General features: G+C 35.2%; 1 protein-coding gene across 49 annotated transcripts in view; it reads left to right on the top strand.

The window, feature by feature from the left end:
- Nucleotides 1-16,115, top strand: part of ZMYND11 (zinc finger MYND-type containing 11) — a 117,231-nt gene that overhangs the window by 33,948 nt on the left and 67,168 nt on the right. For 32 of the 49 annotated variants that reach the window (XM_014856233.3, XM_070501224.1, XM_070501206.1 and 29 more), the window contains one exon: nucleotides 5,196-5,330. The exons of 6 other annotated variants lie outside the window; for them this stretch is intronic. In XM_014856233.3, coding sequence (XP_014711719.1) covers nucleotides 5,215-5,330 — 116 coding nt within the window. In that variant the 5' untranslated portion in view covers nucleotides 5,196-5,214. Of the gene's footprint in view, nucleotides 1-2,671; nucleotides 2,759-5,195; nucleotides 5,331-10,277; nucleotides 10,389-16,115 lie in introns of those variants that run through there. 11 more of the 49 variants (XM_070501219.1, XM_070501216.1, XM_070501220.1 and 8 more) reach the window with 3 other exon arrangements.

The following is a 16,115-nucleotide window of genomic DNA, read 5'->3' as shown; positions in this document are numbered from 1 at the left end:
GTGTGTGGAGGATGTGGGACTCTGTATTTTCTGCTGAGTTTTGCTGTGAACCTAAAACTGTTCTAAAAAATAAAGTTTGTTAGTACTTTTTAAAAAGTTATTTCCAGATAAAGAAGTCAGTATTTTAAAAAATTATAAACAGAGGAAAATACAAGTGAATATTTTTCTGACCTGTGTGTGGAAGGGCTTCTAATCGTAAAAGCTGTCATCAAGAAATACATAGCTAGATTTCAGTATAATTTCGCTTAATATTTGCTAAAACAAACAGAAAAGTACTTGTATGAATAACCTTAATATATAAAGAAATTAGTTTGTAAATGGAAAAATGGTATGAATAGACTATCAATAAAAATTTAAAGTTGCTAATAGACTTCAGGAAAATTTCAACCTAACCTAAGTAACAAGGAAATGCACATTATATAATGAGGTTAATTTTTAAATTTTATGTATATTTGATGTAATTACTTCAAAATATTTATTTATATTTGTGTTAGGTAACATAATACAACAAAGACCTGAACCCACACCAGAAGTAAAATTAGAACACCTTTGATGTTGTGCACTCTCCCAGTGGTGTTCCTCCTTGATACAGTCTCTCCTCTCTGCCCACCAACTATTCTCTGATCCTCCTATCATGTTTGTCATTTCCTTGCAATAAAAAGTTTTTCCACATATGTATGTATCACCAAGTAATGCATTAATTTTTCTTATTTTTAAGCTTTTCCTGACTTATTTTCTCTTTTATTCTTCCTGTTTGTAGCATTTGTGTGATATAAAACAAGATAGTTGTATAGATGGAAGAGGTTGCATTAAATCTGGATTTGTAGTGATAGAGAATATCAGTATCACCTGGGGCCTTGCCACAGTTACTTGAACTACTGACACCCATTAGGATTGCTAGTATCAAAAACCAGAAAGTTACAAGTGTTGATGAGAATGTGGAGAAATTGGAACCCTTGCGCACTATTGATGAGAATGTACAATAGTGCAGCCACTGTGGAAAACAGTATGGTGGCTCTTTAAAAAATTTAAAATTCAACTACCATACAATCCAGCAATTCCACTTCTGGGGCTATACCCAAAAAAATTGAAAGCAGGGTCTCAAAGAGATATTTGTATTCCCATTCATAGCAGCATTTTTGACAATAGCTAAAACATGGGAGTAACCCAAGTGTCCATCCACAGATGAATGGATAAGCAAAACGTGGTGTATACATGCAGTGGAATACTATTCAGCCTTAGAAAGGAAGAAACTTCTGTGATATGCTGCAATGTGCATATTGAGGACATTATAATAAGTGAAATATGTCAGTCACAAAAGGACAAATATTATATTATTCCACTTCTATGAGATACTTAAAGTAGTCATGATCATAAAGACAAAGTATAATGGTGATTACTAGGGGCTGGGGAAATGGGGAGTTAGTAAATAATGTGTATAGAGTTTCAGTTTTACAAGGTGAAATGAATTATGGGGATGGATGGTGGTGATGGTTGCACAACAATGTGAATGTATTTAATTCCACTGAACTGTACACTTAAAAATGGTTAAGATGGCAATTTTATGTGTATTTTACCACAATACAAGAAATTGAAAAAAAGTTTACTGGGAAATTTTAGTTTTATATTTTTATCTTTTAAACTATAGCCCTTTTGAGAATCTCTGCCCGAAGGAGCTACTCTTCCTGAAGGGAGCCTCAAATTCCTCAGATGTATTGGAAGCAAAAAAAGATTGAGGATTATATTAAATATCTCTACAAGTCTTCTGATCTTTCTTTTTGATGTCTTAATCTTTGGTATAACATAAAGGATGGCTCACTTTGGAACTTTATTGTTTATATAACATAACTGGAATGGTTGAATTTCATAATTCCATATCAGGTTTATCACGGTCATAACTATGCTAGGCACCTGGAAAGATGAAAAATAAACAAGACATGTCCTTTCTTAACGTGAATTAATGGATTCTTTTGAGGAATTTATAATTTGTACAAGGCAATAAATTTATGAGTAATGTGTAAACTAATTACAGTTAGAATACCCAAGAGAACTGAGTTTGATTCTAGTGGAAAGGGTTGGTCAAGAACAAGTGCATTGGAGTAAGTCATAGAAAGAACAAGGAAAATTTTAATAATTAGTAAGGGGGCAGCAGAGAGAACTGTTTAAGTGAAGGGATAGAGGTGTGAAGTTTTGGGGCATATTTAGGAATTTTGAGTATTTCAATTTAGTAGTCATATAATATACATTCAGGAAAGAATGGACTGAAAAGTTTGGTTTGGCCACATCAATGCAGACCTTAAATGATAAGCTGTCTATACACAGGACCTATGAAACTCATTTTCTAAGATTTTCTTTCTATTGATGAACATCCAAATTGCTATCCTTGTTTTATATCAAGCCACATTATTAGTCATATTTACTAGATGATGGAAAGATTTTTGTCTGTTTTGCTTATTGCTATATTCCCAGAGCATAGACACGCCTGACATATAACAGGCATATCTGAAATATGTTCAGTGAATGAATAATTTTAGATTTCATAGGAAAGGAGAATTTCAGTGCTTGTACTTTAGAGAGATCTTGTCCTAATAGGTCAGGTTATTTTGAATACTTTTATAACGTGCCTCAAGCTTTGTTGTATTTACCTTACCTGGGTTTGCATTCTTTGCAGTGTCTCCTTAGGATCCTGTAGCTGTGAGCATCTTCCTTACGGTGTACCTTCTTTACAGGGCATATCTACCTGTGTGATTTGGTTCAGGTAGATCTCAAAAATCTTTAGTTTTAACTTTACATCTGTTTTCCTGAAATGTAGCATTCGTTAATTCTTTAATCTTGATTTTAGCCATTTCTAGGAATTAAGTGACGTCACTTTTAGAGTTTCTGCTACTAGTCCCCGCTATATTTGTCTGGTTGTTATGTAAATAGTTATGTTTACTGTTTACTTAGGTATTATTTTTAAATGTTAGCTTTGCTGTTATGTATTTTCTGTAGTTCTGGATAAATTATTCTTAATTTTACATACATGTGTTTTGAAAAATTATTTTCTAAGTTGAATTATATGCTGTGTGCCTGTGTGTTCTTTTCGTGTTAGCTCTAGGGATTCTCATATGCCTCCTCAATTCACCGTCCTTATTACCTTAATACAATGCTGCTTCCCATCAAATGCAGGAATTTACAGTGATACTCCTACTGCCCCTCCCCTCCTTCATGCTGCTGTTGTCATCTCTTTTACTTCTACATATGTTATAAACCTAATGATACCTAACAATTATTTTTATCTTTGCTTTAAACAGCCAATTATCTTACAAAGAAATTTTCTCTTATATTTTCCCACATATTTACCATTTTGGAGTATTACCTATGCTGCAAGTAGTGTCTCCCTTGACTGGCTTCTCACAGCAGAGAGTTTGGACCATTTATGTCATGTACGACTTTACAATTAGTACATCTGTGTATATGTCAAATTTCCTCTGCCAGTTTTAGGTTATTTTCTGGCAGAGACTACAGTTTATACATTTTTAAATACTTCATTGTGTCTAGTACAGTGCCTTACACAAAATAGGCAACTTTTTTTTAAGTATGTAAGAATGACTGAAATTTTGTTCTTTTATGTATTTGTGTAATCTGACAAGTTGTATTATATATAGTTCACCATTAGGTGTCACTTTCTAGCATATTTTATGTTCTTAGCAATAAATTCCTCACGTTAATGCTTATCAAATTGCAAAGCTGGCACTCCTATACAAGTGCATGAAAACTGAGAAGTTCATTTTAAAGTGGTTACTTTCTAAAACAGACATGTTCATAAATTATCATTGAATTTTTATCATCTTTTACTTCTGTGTCTAAGTCTACTCCAAACCAACAGATTTTCCTTAAGTTTTCTTTAAAACTTGAATGCTGGTGTTATTTTTTATTATTCTTTCTGTGGAGCAAAGTTTGGAACTCTTGTAAGTAGTAGGAAGAAGCAGATATTCAGGAACGCTCTAAAACATGTACAAAATTCTTCTGTTAGTAGTGTGATTCTGAAAACACCTTCTTATTCCAGGAGCCTAACCACAGGTTCACCAGAAGTGTCTCTAGATGAGCTTCAATAGCAACTGCTCGTTTTATTTGAGCTTGTCAGAGAAAGAAGGAGAGCTGACTTAGCTGTGAAAAGAAATGTAGAGGTAGAGAAAATTCAGATTCATAAGGCTCCAGTCGTGGAACACAGTGTGCTGAAGTGCTGAGAGTGAGTTTCCCTCACTCATTTTCTTCCCTTAAGAGATAGAAGAGGCCAGATCAAGGAGCCTTCAGCCATCCCAGAAGGTTTAATGTTTATCTGATGCCTAAGGGCCTCAGCATCATCACCTGTGTGATTTTGGAATCAGGTGTCTCAGTGGTCTAGGACATTCTTGACAGACAGATCCCTCCGTGCCCGGTTGAGTCTGAGTGTGCAGGATCACCAGACATCCAGGCTGTAACCTCGCGTTTTTTGTCAGTCTTGCTAGGGCACAGCTGGTGGCCATTTTCCTCAGTTCACTGAGAATATTGAAATTTGAGTTCAATAGCAGTGTTGTTTCCTGCTATTGAACAGCTAACACTTAATCCAAGCACATGAACATTTCTAATGTGGGTCCACCCATGTCGTCCTCTGGCATACCAACCTCCAGCCTTTCACCCCTCAGCCAGAAATAACTGTCTTATATTTTCCACTAATGGTTATTTAAAAAAAGAAAGAATGGTGTTTCGTTTATCAATATGTCTATATAAAATTGAAAATTTTCAACCATGACTATAATAAAGTACAAAAGAATCAGGGCATTTAAACTCCTTTTTGTATTAATCTGTCAAATTACACACAGTGTAATACCAAAAAGTGAAATGTTATGTTGTAATATTTTTGCTTTAGAATAAAATTTAAATGTATATTTTTTTGATATATTGATATAAAGTAGCCACTTGTCCTTCTTGGGAAGACCTTTTTAACTGTTTGGTCTTGAAATGTCATTCCTTATGAAGTAATGAAGTGAATGATAATTTTTTATGAAGTAATTGGTGGTGTAGATGGTAGAAAATAAAAACTTGGCCATACTACATACTGTGTTAGTGCTCTCCAGTAATCAAGAGGTGCTGATAGTGTTACTCACTTATGTTCATAATACTTGATTTTGTAATCCATGCTTTTTTTCCTGTGTTTTTGTGTATCCCTACAGCTAAAGCAGTAAACAGGTCATGGCACGTTTAACAAAAAGGCGACAGGCGGATACAAAAGCTATCCAGCATCTTTGGGCAGCCATCGAGATTATACGAAACCAGAAGCAAATTGCCAACATTGACCGTATCACAAAGTAAGTAAACTTCAACAAAAGTATCTCTGTGAAATTTCGTGTAATACCTTGGGGGTAAAAGGTCCAAAAATAACTTATTTATTATGCTAAACAACATATATTACAGAGTACTAGTCACTTTTTACTTTGCAAGAGTATATAATTGTTAGAGAAACAAATACAGAAACATACACAAGCAGCTTGTGTTTAGAGGTTTTATAAATAATTAGATAAGTTAAATATCAATGTCTACTATTTATAGTAGTTTTCTTACTTATGAAAAATTTTCTCTTGGAAACAAATCTTTAAGTCTTTTATTTAAAAGGCTTTTAGTTAATCACTTGCTTTTATGTAAACTATCTAAAAACAGTCTCATTATCCATTTTAATATAGGACAAGCATGGTTTGTATAGTAAATAGTCTTATTAGTTCATAGTGCACTAACCAAGAATTTTTAACAATTTCGTTCTATATTTCAGAAGTTATATTAAATAAATCTTGAGTTAAAAAAAAGCAAGTTCTTATTCTCTGGTTTCCAGTGCTGTTTATCTTGGTAGACAAAGATTCAGCCTAGGGAAAAATCAGACTACTTTATGAATATTCTATTTACATGTTATATACTAATTACAAGGGAGTCTCCAAATAGAACTTGATTTTGTTTTGTTATATTTGTTTCTCTGGGTATTTTTAAAAGAATAAAGCTAAATTCATCTTTTTTAAATGTTTAAATATTTTTTGGTAATTCAGGTATAATTTCTTTATATTTGTTCTTCCCACGCATTCTTTAGATGCTATCTGTAAAAATGGAAAACGCATGATTTACAGAAGCTCATTTAATTAAATGCTTATTTTTGCCCTTATTAATAAGTAAAAAAAATTGAGTACCGTATATTTTTTTCCCTAACCTATATTCTGATAAAGAAGATTATAAAGCTTACTTAAAAGAGAAGGGACAGGAGAAAGAGAAAGGATGATGCTGTATGTTGCTCTAACTCTGTATTTACCCTTTGAATATTTTAAAGTTGCCCATGTACAACTCCTGGCTCCTGTAGGGTAATAGAAGAAAAAAAGTAGGTAACACCTATGTGGAATATAAGAATAAAATAAATAGTACATAATAATTGTTACTTTATGTTTTTGAATAAAGCAGATAATTTGAGGCATGGTAACTGAATACAAGCTACAGTGAGATGATATTGGTATTAAAACATTTTTTTAAAAAACCTCAAACAATCAAAAGCTGTATTTACCTATGGTTGGGATTTTTTTTAAAAACCATAGTTTATATCAAAATTACGGAAGAATGTGGAAATAAGATACTGTTCTTTGGATTTAATTTTTTTAAATTAAAGTTATTTAAGCTACTGAACTATTTCAATTACTTCTTTCTAACCCATGGCATCTTTCTCTAAAGGCCTTGGGGACATTCTCTAGGAAGCTATGGGACTCTCCCAGTGTGAGATGTACATGGTTTGGCCATCAAGATTGCTGTTAGGTTGTAGCAACCTGCTAACATGGGAGTCAGAGTATTAACCACGACGGTAGTGGGTGCCGGTGTCTTTTGGGTGATCATAACATCTGTGTGTGTTTATACATGTGTACACATGTTAATTTATAGTAAAAGATACAGAGGTTGTTAACAGAATTGCATACCTCTCCTCATTTTGCATTATGGATTGTTCATAAACATTCTCTTTTCTCCTTTCTTCATGATTACAGCCTTAAGGGTGCCAAAGCTTATTTTTCTACATGTCCTAAGGCCCATAGATCTTAAGATAAATATGAATAAATTTATTTACCTACCAAATAGTCATTGTTTTATCAGAATCATCTACAGATGAAAGCAAACTAAGACAATCAGAGGGTGAGTGAGTGGTTACCAGTATTTCTTCTGCCTCATTTCATCTGAGAGTATGCATATTCCTTTTTATTACAAGGATGTACTTCATAGCGTCCTGTACTTCTTTAACAACTTTAGTCATATGTGTAATTATTTCTCTGCCAGACCATCAGCCCCAAGAAGGAGCCATCTAGACAGTTGCCTAGCCCAGTGCCTTGGCTTCTCAGTAGTGTTAATGTCCTTGCTCATTACCCTTGCCAAGGCAAGTTAGGAAGAAGCATTGGGCCATTACAGGAAGTCAGATCTTCTGCTTTAAAGCTTAATATTCGTATTTTGTATTCTAAATAGGTAAATACTTTTCAAGCCTTAGACTAATTTTAGATCAAGTTGCTCTGCTTAGTTAAAGCCAGATCTGAACATTGAAGTATCTTTTAATCTTTACAAATATCTTAAGTTACTGAAGGCTGTAGTAGAGTTATTGTAAAGAATGCATGTGTAGTCATTAAATTTCATTGTATATGATGACTGGTGAGTGACTCCGTTATAAAAATAAAAGCTAGACAGCTTCGGTCACACATTAAAATTTTGGACTTGGGGTCATGGTTCTTTATAATAATTGGGAGCCTGGCACACCCTAAACACTATAGTTTACTCCTGTTAATGTTTTAGTTCTGCTTGCTTTTGTGTTTCTTTGATATGTGTTTTAAGTCACTTTCAATCTATAGGTTTCTCATCATCTTTTTTTGTTGTCTTTGTATTTATTTATTGAAGAAACTGGTTCCTTTGCTCTGTGGTTTTCCTTAGTCTGGCTTCTGCTGATTGCATCCCTGTGGAGGACTTGAATCTGTTGCTCGTTCTCCTGCGTTTCATAGAAGTTGATAGTTGACCCAGAGGCTTGGGGGTGGGTGGGGCCAGACTCCTTCGTAGATGGTGATGTGTTCTGCTCTCCTGAGGCCATAATGTCTGTTGTTTCTTGTCTAGTGAGGTTAGTAGCCTTGATGCACAGTGGCTGCATCCAGTCATTCTGTAAAGATTGCAAAATGGTGACAATCTAATTTTATCTTTCATTTTTTAACTGGAGTGCTTCTATAGAGACAAACTTCCCATCGCATACAGTTTGGTTACCCTGTGGTACGGTTCATAGCAGAAAATCAGAATAAGTGTTTGATTCTTTTCCTTTATTTACCAGTTTTCAAAAAGCATCCATTAATGGTAACCAATTAGTTTTTTTAAAATGTCATTTGGAATTTATGCATTTAAATATATTTGGTATATTTCAATCCATTTCTGACATAATCCCTATTGAAGCTCAAATTTCCCATCTTTGACCAGTTGGAGCTGCGTTACATTGCCTCTTGAAGCTCCTTTCTGCTTTCTGATGCTCCAGGACTTTTCAGCCTCATCTTGTATATACCTTTCCCCAGATTTCTCCAAGGGGCTCTGGTTTCTTTCATTAGAAATGGTATTTCAGGGGCACTTCCTTGCCCTCATTGTGCTTGTTGCTGCTAGATTCATCTCTCTTTCTGGGCCTTTCAGTGGACAGTTAGGAAATAAATATATGACTTGAATGTATGGCTACTGGGTTTTACTTAATTCTTCTGTCTAAAATCTTTCTCTTTTCTTACACAGTAAGGGTCATGGTTATCAAGGACATTGTGAATGATAGCATTTAAGAATGTAATGTAATTACTCAGTTATTTTATCCAATGTTATAATACCAAGTTATTTGGCAATAACAACGGCAGCAGAATAACCAATAATATGTTTCATGGAAACCATATAAATTGCTTTATCCATTGTTTTTAAACAATTATGCTGATTCTAAACTCTAAGACAATATAGCAGTTACATATTATACTTTCTTCCTTATAACTGCCATTTAGTCTTATTTGTACAAGTAAGTATGTATTTTCATGCTTACCACTAGTCCTTATGTTGATATCTAAAGTTCATTCTCTAGTAGATTGTTTTCTTCTTTTTTCCTGTGTTTTATTGAGATATAATTGACAGACCATTGTGTTAGTTTAAAATGTACAATATAATGATTTGATATATGTATATATTGCAAAATGATCACCACAGTAAATTTAGTTAACATCTGTCACCTCACATAGTTAGTTTTTTTTCTTGTGATGAGAACTTTTATGATTTAATCTCTTAGTAACTTTCAAATGTACAATACAGTATTATTAATTGTAGTCACCATCTGTACATTCTGTCCCCATGACTTATTTATCTTACAACTGGAAGTTTGTACCTTTTGACCCGCTTCATCCATTTTGCTCACCCCCAACCCCCACCCCTGGCAACCACCAATCTGTTTTCTGTATCTATGAGTATGAGTTTTTTAGATTTCACCTATAAATGAGATCATACAGTAGTTATCTTTCTCTGTCTTATTTTACTTAGCATAATGCCCTCAGGATCCATCCACATTGTCACAAAATGATAGGATTTCTTTCTTTTTTTATGGCTGAGTAATAATTATATTGCGTGTGTGTCTATATATACATGACATTTCCTTTATACATTCATCCATTAGTGGACATTTAGGTTATTTCCATGCCATGGCTGTTGTAAATAATGCTGCTATGAACGTGGGGGTGCAGATATCTTTTTGAGATAGTGATTTTATTTCCTTTGCATGTATACCCAGAAGCGGAATTGCTGGATCATAAGGTAGTTCTACTGTTAATTTTTTGAGAAACCTCCATACTGTTTTCTATAGTGGCAGCACCATCTAGTAGATTCTTAATCAAGACTTCATGGGAACAACTTTTTGAGTTCTTGCATGTTAGTAACAGTCTTACTGGTTTGCAGCCTTTTTACTTGAAAGCCAGTGAAGACGTGCTTTTGATGTAAGTATGGATTTTATACTAGTCTCTACCAGCATTATGAGCAAGTTAGTGTCACTGGGAGAGGTCACATTATTTTTTGTTGACTGCTGGAAAAAGCAGTTGAACCTTCAGGTTTGCTTCCTGTCTTGAATAACTTTGACTTTGTGTTTCTAGAGGTGGTCACATTTGTGACTAGCATGATTAGACTAACTTGGATTGGTAGACTAGTCCTGTTCAAGTTAATGTTTCAGATGAGGGCATCAATTAATTACATATATTGCTTACTTTAAGGTCAAACTCCAGTTAGAAAATGTGACCTCTGACCTATTATGACATGTTTGGCATTGAAATTTATGAGTTCTCCTGGAGTTCTTCCTGTCACTACGGACATAAGCCCAATTTGTAAGTCCTCTTTGTGTGTAGCTTGCCTTTGAAGTTGCAGCTAGGTATACATTATTTCTTTCTTTCTTTATTAGAACTTAATTTTATTAAACCCATCATTTCTAGGAACTGGTTACTAAAATTATAATTTTGCTTTCTCTCTGTCAATTTCTATTCCCTCATTAGATTTATTGTAGAGGGGGATAATGGCCATTGCCTAAGTTACTTTTTTGGAAATAAGTTAGTAAAAAAACTACCAGTTAATATGGTGTATATGTAATCCCAAAATATAGGATTTAATCCCAATATATGCAATCCCAAGAATTCTTCACAGAATTACTAACTACATTCTCATTTCAATCTACATTGATTTATTCTTTCTTACATATCTTTTTATGGTAGCAGATTGGCAGGTACAGTTTACCACTGTTGACAATATTTTTTTATTTTGCATAATAACAACCTTAGAGAAGAAGTAACTGATTCTGAATAACCGTATCCACAGTTCCATGGTGAGTTTCTTCCATGATGCCAAATCCTTAAGGCCCTCATCTTGGCTTGGATTCTTGTCTAGCTGTTTTCATATTTGACATTTCTCTGCAGTTCTGTGAAGGAAACATACAGACAAGGCACAGAAAAGTGTAAATAACCATTAGAGAATAAAATAGTACCAAAAAATACGAGAGCCATCATAGACAGAATACGGCTCAGCCCTACATTGGGGGGGATGTATTAATAACACTATAGGCCTTATTTGAGGGGGGTCACTGTGAGAGGCCTTGTGAAGGGTATGGAATTAGTTGGGCCTTGGAAGTTAGATGGAATTTGCTGAGGCTGAGAGGAGAGTCAAAGCAGAGGTACTGTAGGGTTTTAAGGGAAAGGAGATAAAAAGGCAAAGAGAGGGGCCAGCCCCGTGGCATAGTGGTTAAGTTCACATGCTCTACTTCAGTGGCCCGGAGTTCGCAGGTTTGGATCCCCGGCGCGGACCTAGTACTGCTCGTCAGGCCATGCTGTGGCGGCATCCCACGTAAAATACAGAAAGATTGGCACAGATGTTAACTCAGTGACAGTCTTCCTCAAGCAAAAAGAGAAAGATTGGCAATAGACGTTATCTCAGGACCAATCTTCCTCACACACACACACAAAAAGGCAGAGAGGAGAGCCAGAGTAGGAAAGTCTTTAATGCCAGCATTGAGATTTTTATCATATAACTAGAGGGGAATGGAATATAGAAATGGTAAAAGTGAAATACACTGATTTTTTTTCCCTCCCCAGATAGACTGAATAGTCTCCTTAAATGTATCTTGAGTCCACCTGCTCTTCCCTATCCTGTCCTGGGTTTTAGCCCTTGTCATTTCCTGCCTGTGCAGTAGCAGCAGGTTCCTAATTGGGCTTCCAGCTTCCTGGTCTTGGTAGTCTCTGTTTCTTCCTGTCATTGGTGTCAGAGAGATTTTTCTAAAACACCATCTTATCAAATGCTGCATGATTGAAAGCCTTTTTCTCTTGCCATGAAGTCCAAATTCCTGTGCAAGGTATTAATCTCTCAGCTTTCCTCTTCCGCACTGTTTCCTGCTACTTCCTACTCAGGGTGCTACACTCCAAACACAGTGGGCTTTCCCCAGGTCCTCAGATCCACGGTTTTCTACACTCTGCCTGGGATGTTGGTCCTCCTGGACTTGCCTACTAGGCCAACTCCTCTTTCAGGTCACATCTCCTAGAAAGTCATTCCTGACACCTTTATGTCAACCTATGCCTCACATTTTATCAGTTATTTTTCTAGATTTTAGGTCTGATTATGTTGTTCTTAAATCATCTTTTGATTTCCCCATTGTGTATAAAGTGCAAATACCTGAACAGGACATTTGTGCAGAGCCCTTCACAATTAGACCCTGCCCTGCCTTTCCCCACTCAGAGTTCCATCTGATGAGACTGCTCTCAATTCCCTGGGTGCTCTATTGTTTTGATTCTTTATTTTGTATTTTTCCTTTGTTAATGCACAGAAAATTCCCTTTCTTTTAAGATACAACTCAAATATCATCTCCTTTGAAATACTGATTCATTCTTTAACCAATCCCATTCCTCTTAGTCTTTGCTCACATAGTAATACATATAAAATTCAATTTTATTATTCATTATAGTCTCTATGATCTTTAAAAAATATTTCTGATTCCTTTGCTGATTGTGAGCACCTTGAGGGTAGGCCATCCATCTTTACTGTCTTTGGATCTTAGAGTGAAGCATAGTAACTGGGAAAAGGCACTGAGAAAAGATTTCTTAAGAATAATAAATATTCAATTGCATTAACTGCAGAAGTAATTTCAAGGAGGATAATAATATTTGAGAACATTGAATCATTATTTTGTGACAAGCACTATGGTTTATATGATTTATCTCATTTAATTTTCACAACAACTCCGTGAGGTATGTTGTCATTATCCTCATTTTGCTGGTGAAGATGGTAAAGCTTAGGTAGGTGAAATTAATTGCCTAAAGCCACACAGGTTGTCGGTGGCAGAACTGAAATTTGAATACGGGTCTATCTGTTGTCATAGTCCAAGCTCTTAACCATTAAATGTTCCCTTTGATATTTAGTAAATTTATATTTGTATCCTTGCAAATGTTGGACGTTTTTAAAATACTGTCGTCTACGTGATGCTTCCATATTATCTCATTTCATCCTAACAGCAACTCTGACATTCAAATTAGCCCCACTTTGTAGGTGAGCAATATAAGGCTGTATGAGTAAATTATTTGTCCCGGGTTAAGTGTTAGAATTAGGAAGAAGCCCCCCCTTCAGAGTACATTCTAAATCTTTAAATAAATTTGTTGATGAAGGATCTACAAAATGCTGTTTAGGTTTTCAAGTTTATTACTTTTTGTTCAATTTTAAAATAAAATATTTGTGAGGCTGGCCCCGTGGCCGAGGGGTTAAGTTTGCGTGCTCCGCTGCAGTGTTTCGTTGGTTCGAATCCTGGGTGCGGACATGGCACTGCTCATCAAACCATGCTGAGGCGGCGTCCCACGTGCCACAACTGGAAGGACCCACAATGAAGAATACACAACTATGTACCAGGGGGCTTTGGGGAGAAAAAGGAACAAAATAAAAAACATAACATTTACCATCTTAACCATTTTTCAGTGTATTGTTCATTGGTATTAAATACATTCTCATTGTCGTGCGACCATCACCACCATTCATCCCCATAACTCTTTTTTTCATCTTGTAAAACTGAAACTCATTACGTATTAGACAGTAACTCTCTGTTCTCTCCTCCCCCTAGTCCCTGGCAACCAGAATTCTACTTTTTGTCTTTATGATTTTGACTTCTCTAAGTACCTCTTAGAAGTGGAATCATGCAATATTTGTCTTCTTGTGACTGGCTGATTTCTCTTACCATGATGTTCTCTAGGTTCATCCGTGTTGTACAATGTTGCAGAATTTCCTTCCTTCTTAAGGCTAAATAATATTCCGTTATATGTATATACCACATTTTCGTTACCCATCTACCCATCAGTGGACACCTGGGTTGCTTCCTTGTTTTAGCTATTGTGAATAATACTATAAACGTGGGTGTACAAATTTCTCTTTGAGACCCTGCTTTCAGTTCTTTTGGGTATATACTCAAAAGTGGAATTGCTGTATCACATGATGTCTATTTTCAGTTTTTTGAGGAGCCTCCAGACTGTTTTACACAGTGGCTATACCAGTTTACATTCCTGCCAGCAGTGCACATGAGTTCCAAATTCTCTGCATCCTCACCAACACTTGTTTCCTCTTTGTTTGGTAGTAGCCGTCCGAATAGGTATGAGATGGTAGCTCATTGTAGTTTTGGTTTGCATTTCTGTAATGATTAGTGATTTTAAGCATCTTTTCATGTGCCTGTTGACCATTCATATGTCTTCTTTGGAGTAATATCTATTTGAGTCCTTTGCCCATTATTCAATCAGGTTGGTTGTTTATTTGTTGTTGAGTTTTAGGAGTTCTCTATATAGTCTTGATATTAATCCCTTATCAAATATATGATTTGCACATATTTTCTCCCATTAGTGGATTGCCTTTTTACTCTGTGGATAGTGTCTTTTGATGTACAAAATTTTTAGGGTTTTTTTTTTTCTTTCTGGTGAAGAAGATTGGCCTTGAGCTAACGTCTGTGCCAGTCTTCCTCTATTTTGTATGTGGGATCCCACTACAGCATGGCTTGATGAGTGGTGTATAGGTCCACACCTGGTATACGAACCCTGGGCCGCTGAAGTGGAGCATGCTAACTTAACCACTACACCACGAGGCCAGCCCCCTAAATTTTTAGATTCTAATGAAGTCCAGTTTGTCTATTTTTTCTTTTGTTGCCTGTGCCTTTGGTGTCATATCCAAGAAATCATTGCCAAATCCAATCTCTTAAAGCTTTTGTCCTATGTTTCCTTCTAAGAGTGTTATTGTTTTAGGTCTTACATTTAGGTCTTTGATTCATTTTGAGTTAATTTTTGTATGTGGTATTAGATGAGGGTCCAACTTCATTCTTTTGCATGTGGATACACAGTTTTCCCAGCACCATTTTTTGAAAAGACTGTCCATTCTCCATCGAGTGGTCTTGGCACCCTTATCAAAAATCTTTTGACTGTATATGCAAGGGTTTATTTCTGGGCTCTCTATTCTACTCCACTGCTCTATGTGTCTGTCTTTATGCCATACCACTCTATTTTGATTACTGTAGCTTTGTAGTAGGTTTTGAAATCAGGAATTATGAGTCCGTATTTTTTCTTCTTTTTTCAGGATTATTTTGGCTATTTAGGGTGTGTTGAGATTCCATATGTATTTTAGGATGGGTTTTTCTATATCTGAAAAAACTATCGTTGGGATTTTGATAGGGTTTGCAAAATCGCTTTGGGTAATATTGACATTTTAACAATGTTAAATCTTCCAATCCACGAACATACGATGAATCTCCATTTATTTATTTCTTTAATTTCTTTCAGCAGTGTTTTGTAGTTTTCATTGTACAGGTTTTTCTCCTTTTTGGTTAAGTTAATTCCTAAGTATTTTATTCTATTTGATGCTATTGTAAATAAAATTATTGTCATAATTTCCTTTTCTCATTGTTCATTGTTCCTGTATAGAAATATAGCTGATTTTCGTGTATTAACTTTGTATCCTGCTGCTTTGCTGAATTCATTTATTGGTTACAACAACTTTTTTGTGGAGTCTTTAGAGTTTGCAACATATAAGATAATATCATCTGCAGAGAGATTTTTACTTCTTCCTTTCCAATTTAGGTGCCTTTTATTTCTTTTTCTTGCCTAGTTGCTGTGGCTAGAACTTCCAATACTGTTTTTAATAGGAGGAGTGAGAGTGGGCATCCTTGTCTTGTTTCTAATCTTATAGGAAAAGCTTTCAGTCTTTCATCATTAAGTATGATGCTCACTATAAGTTATTCATATATGGCTTTTATTATGGTGAGAGAGTTTCCTCTATACCCAATTTTTTTATTGTTTTTATCATGAAAGGGTGTTGGATTTTGTCAGATGCTTTTTCTGCATCTGTTGAGATGATCACGATTTTTATCTTTGATTCTATTAATGTGATGTATCACACTTATTGATTTGCATATGTTGAAGCATCCTTGCATCTATAAAGCACCTAGTGGCAAAGCATTATTATTAAAAATTTTTTCTTATTTCTAAAAGTAACATAACCATATTGCAGGATACTTGGAAAACAGAAAGCAGAAAAATAATCACCTGTTAATTTCT

Source organism: Equus asinus, chromosome 29 (genome assembly GCF_041296235.1).
Source record: "Equus asinus isolate D_3611 breed Donkey chromosome 29, EquAss-T2T_v2, whole genome shotgun sequence".
Classification (NCBI taxonomy): domain Eukaryota; kingdom Metazoa; phylum Chordata; class Mammalia; order Perissodactyla; family Equidae; genus Equus; species Equus asinus.
This window is presented reverse-complemented; position numbering and strand designations above follow the sequence as displayed.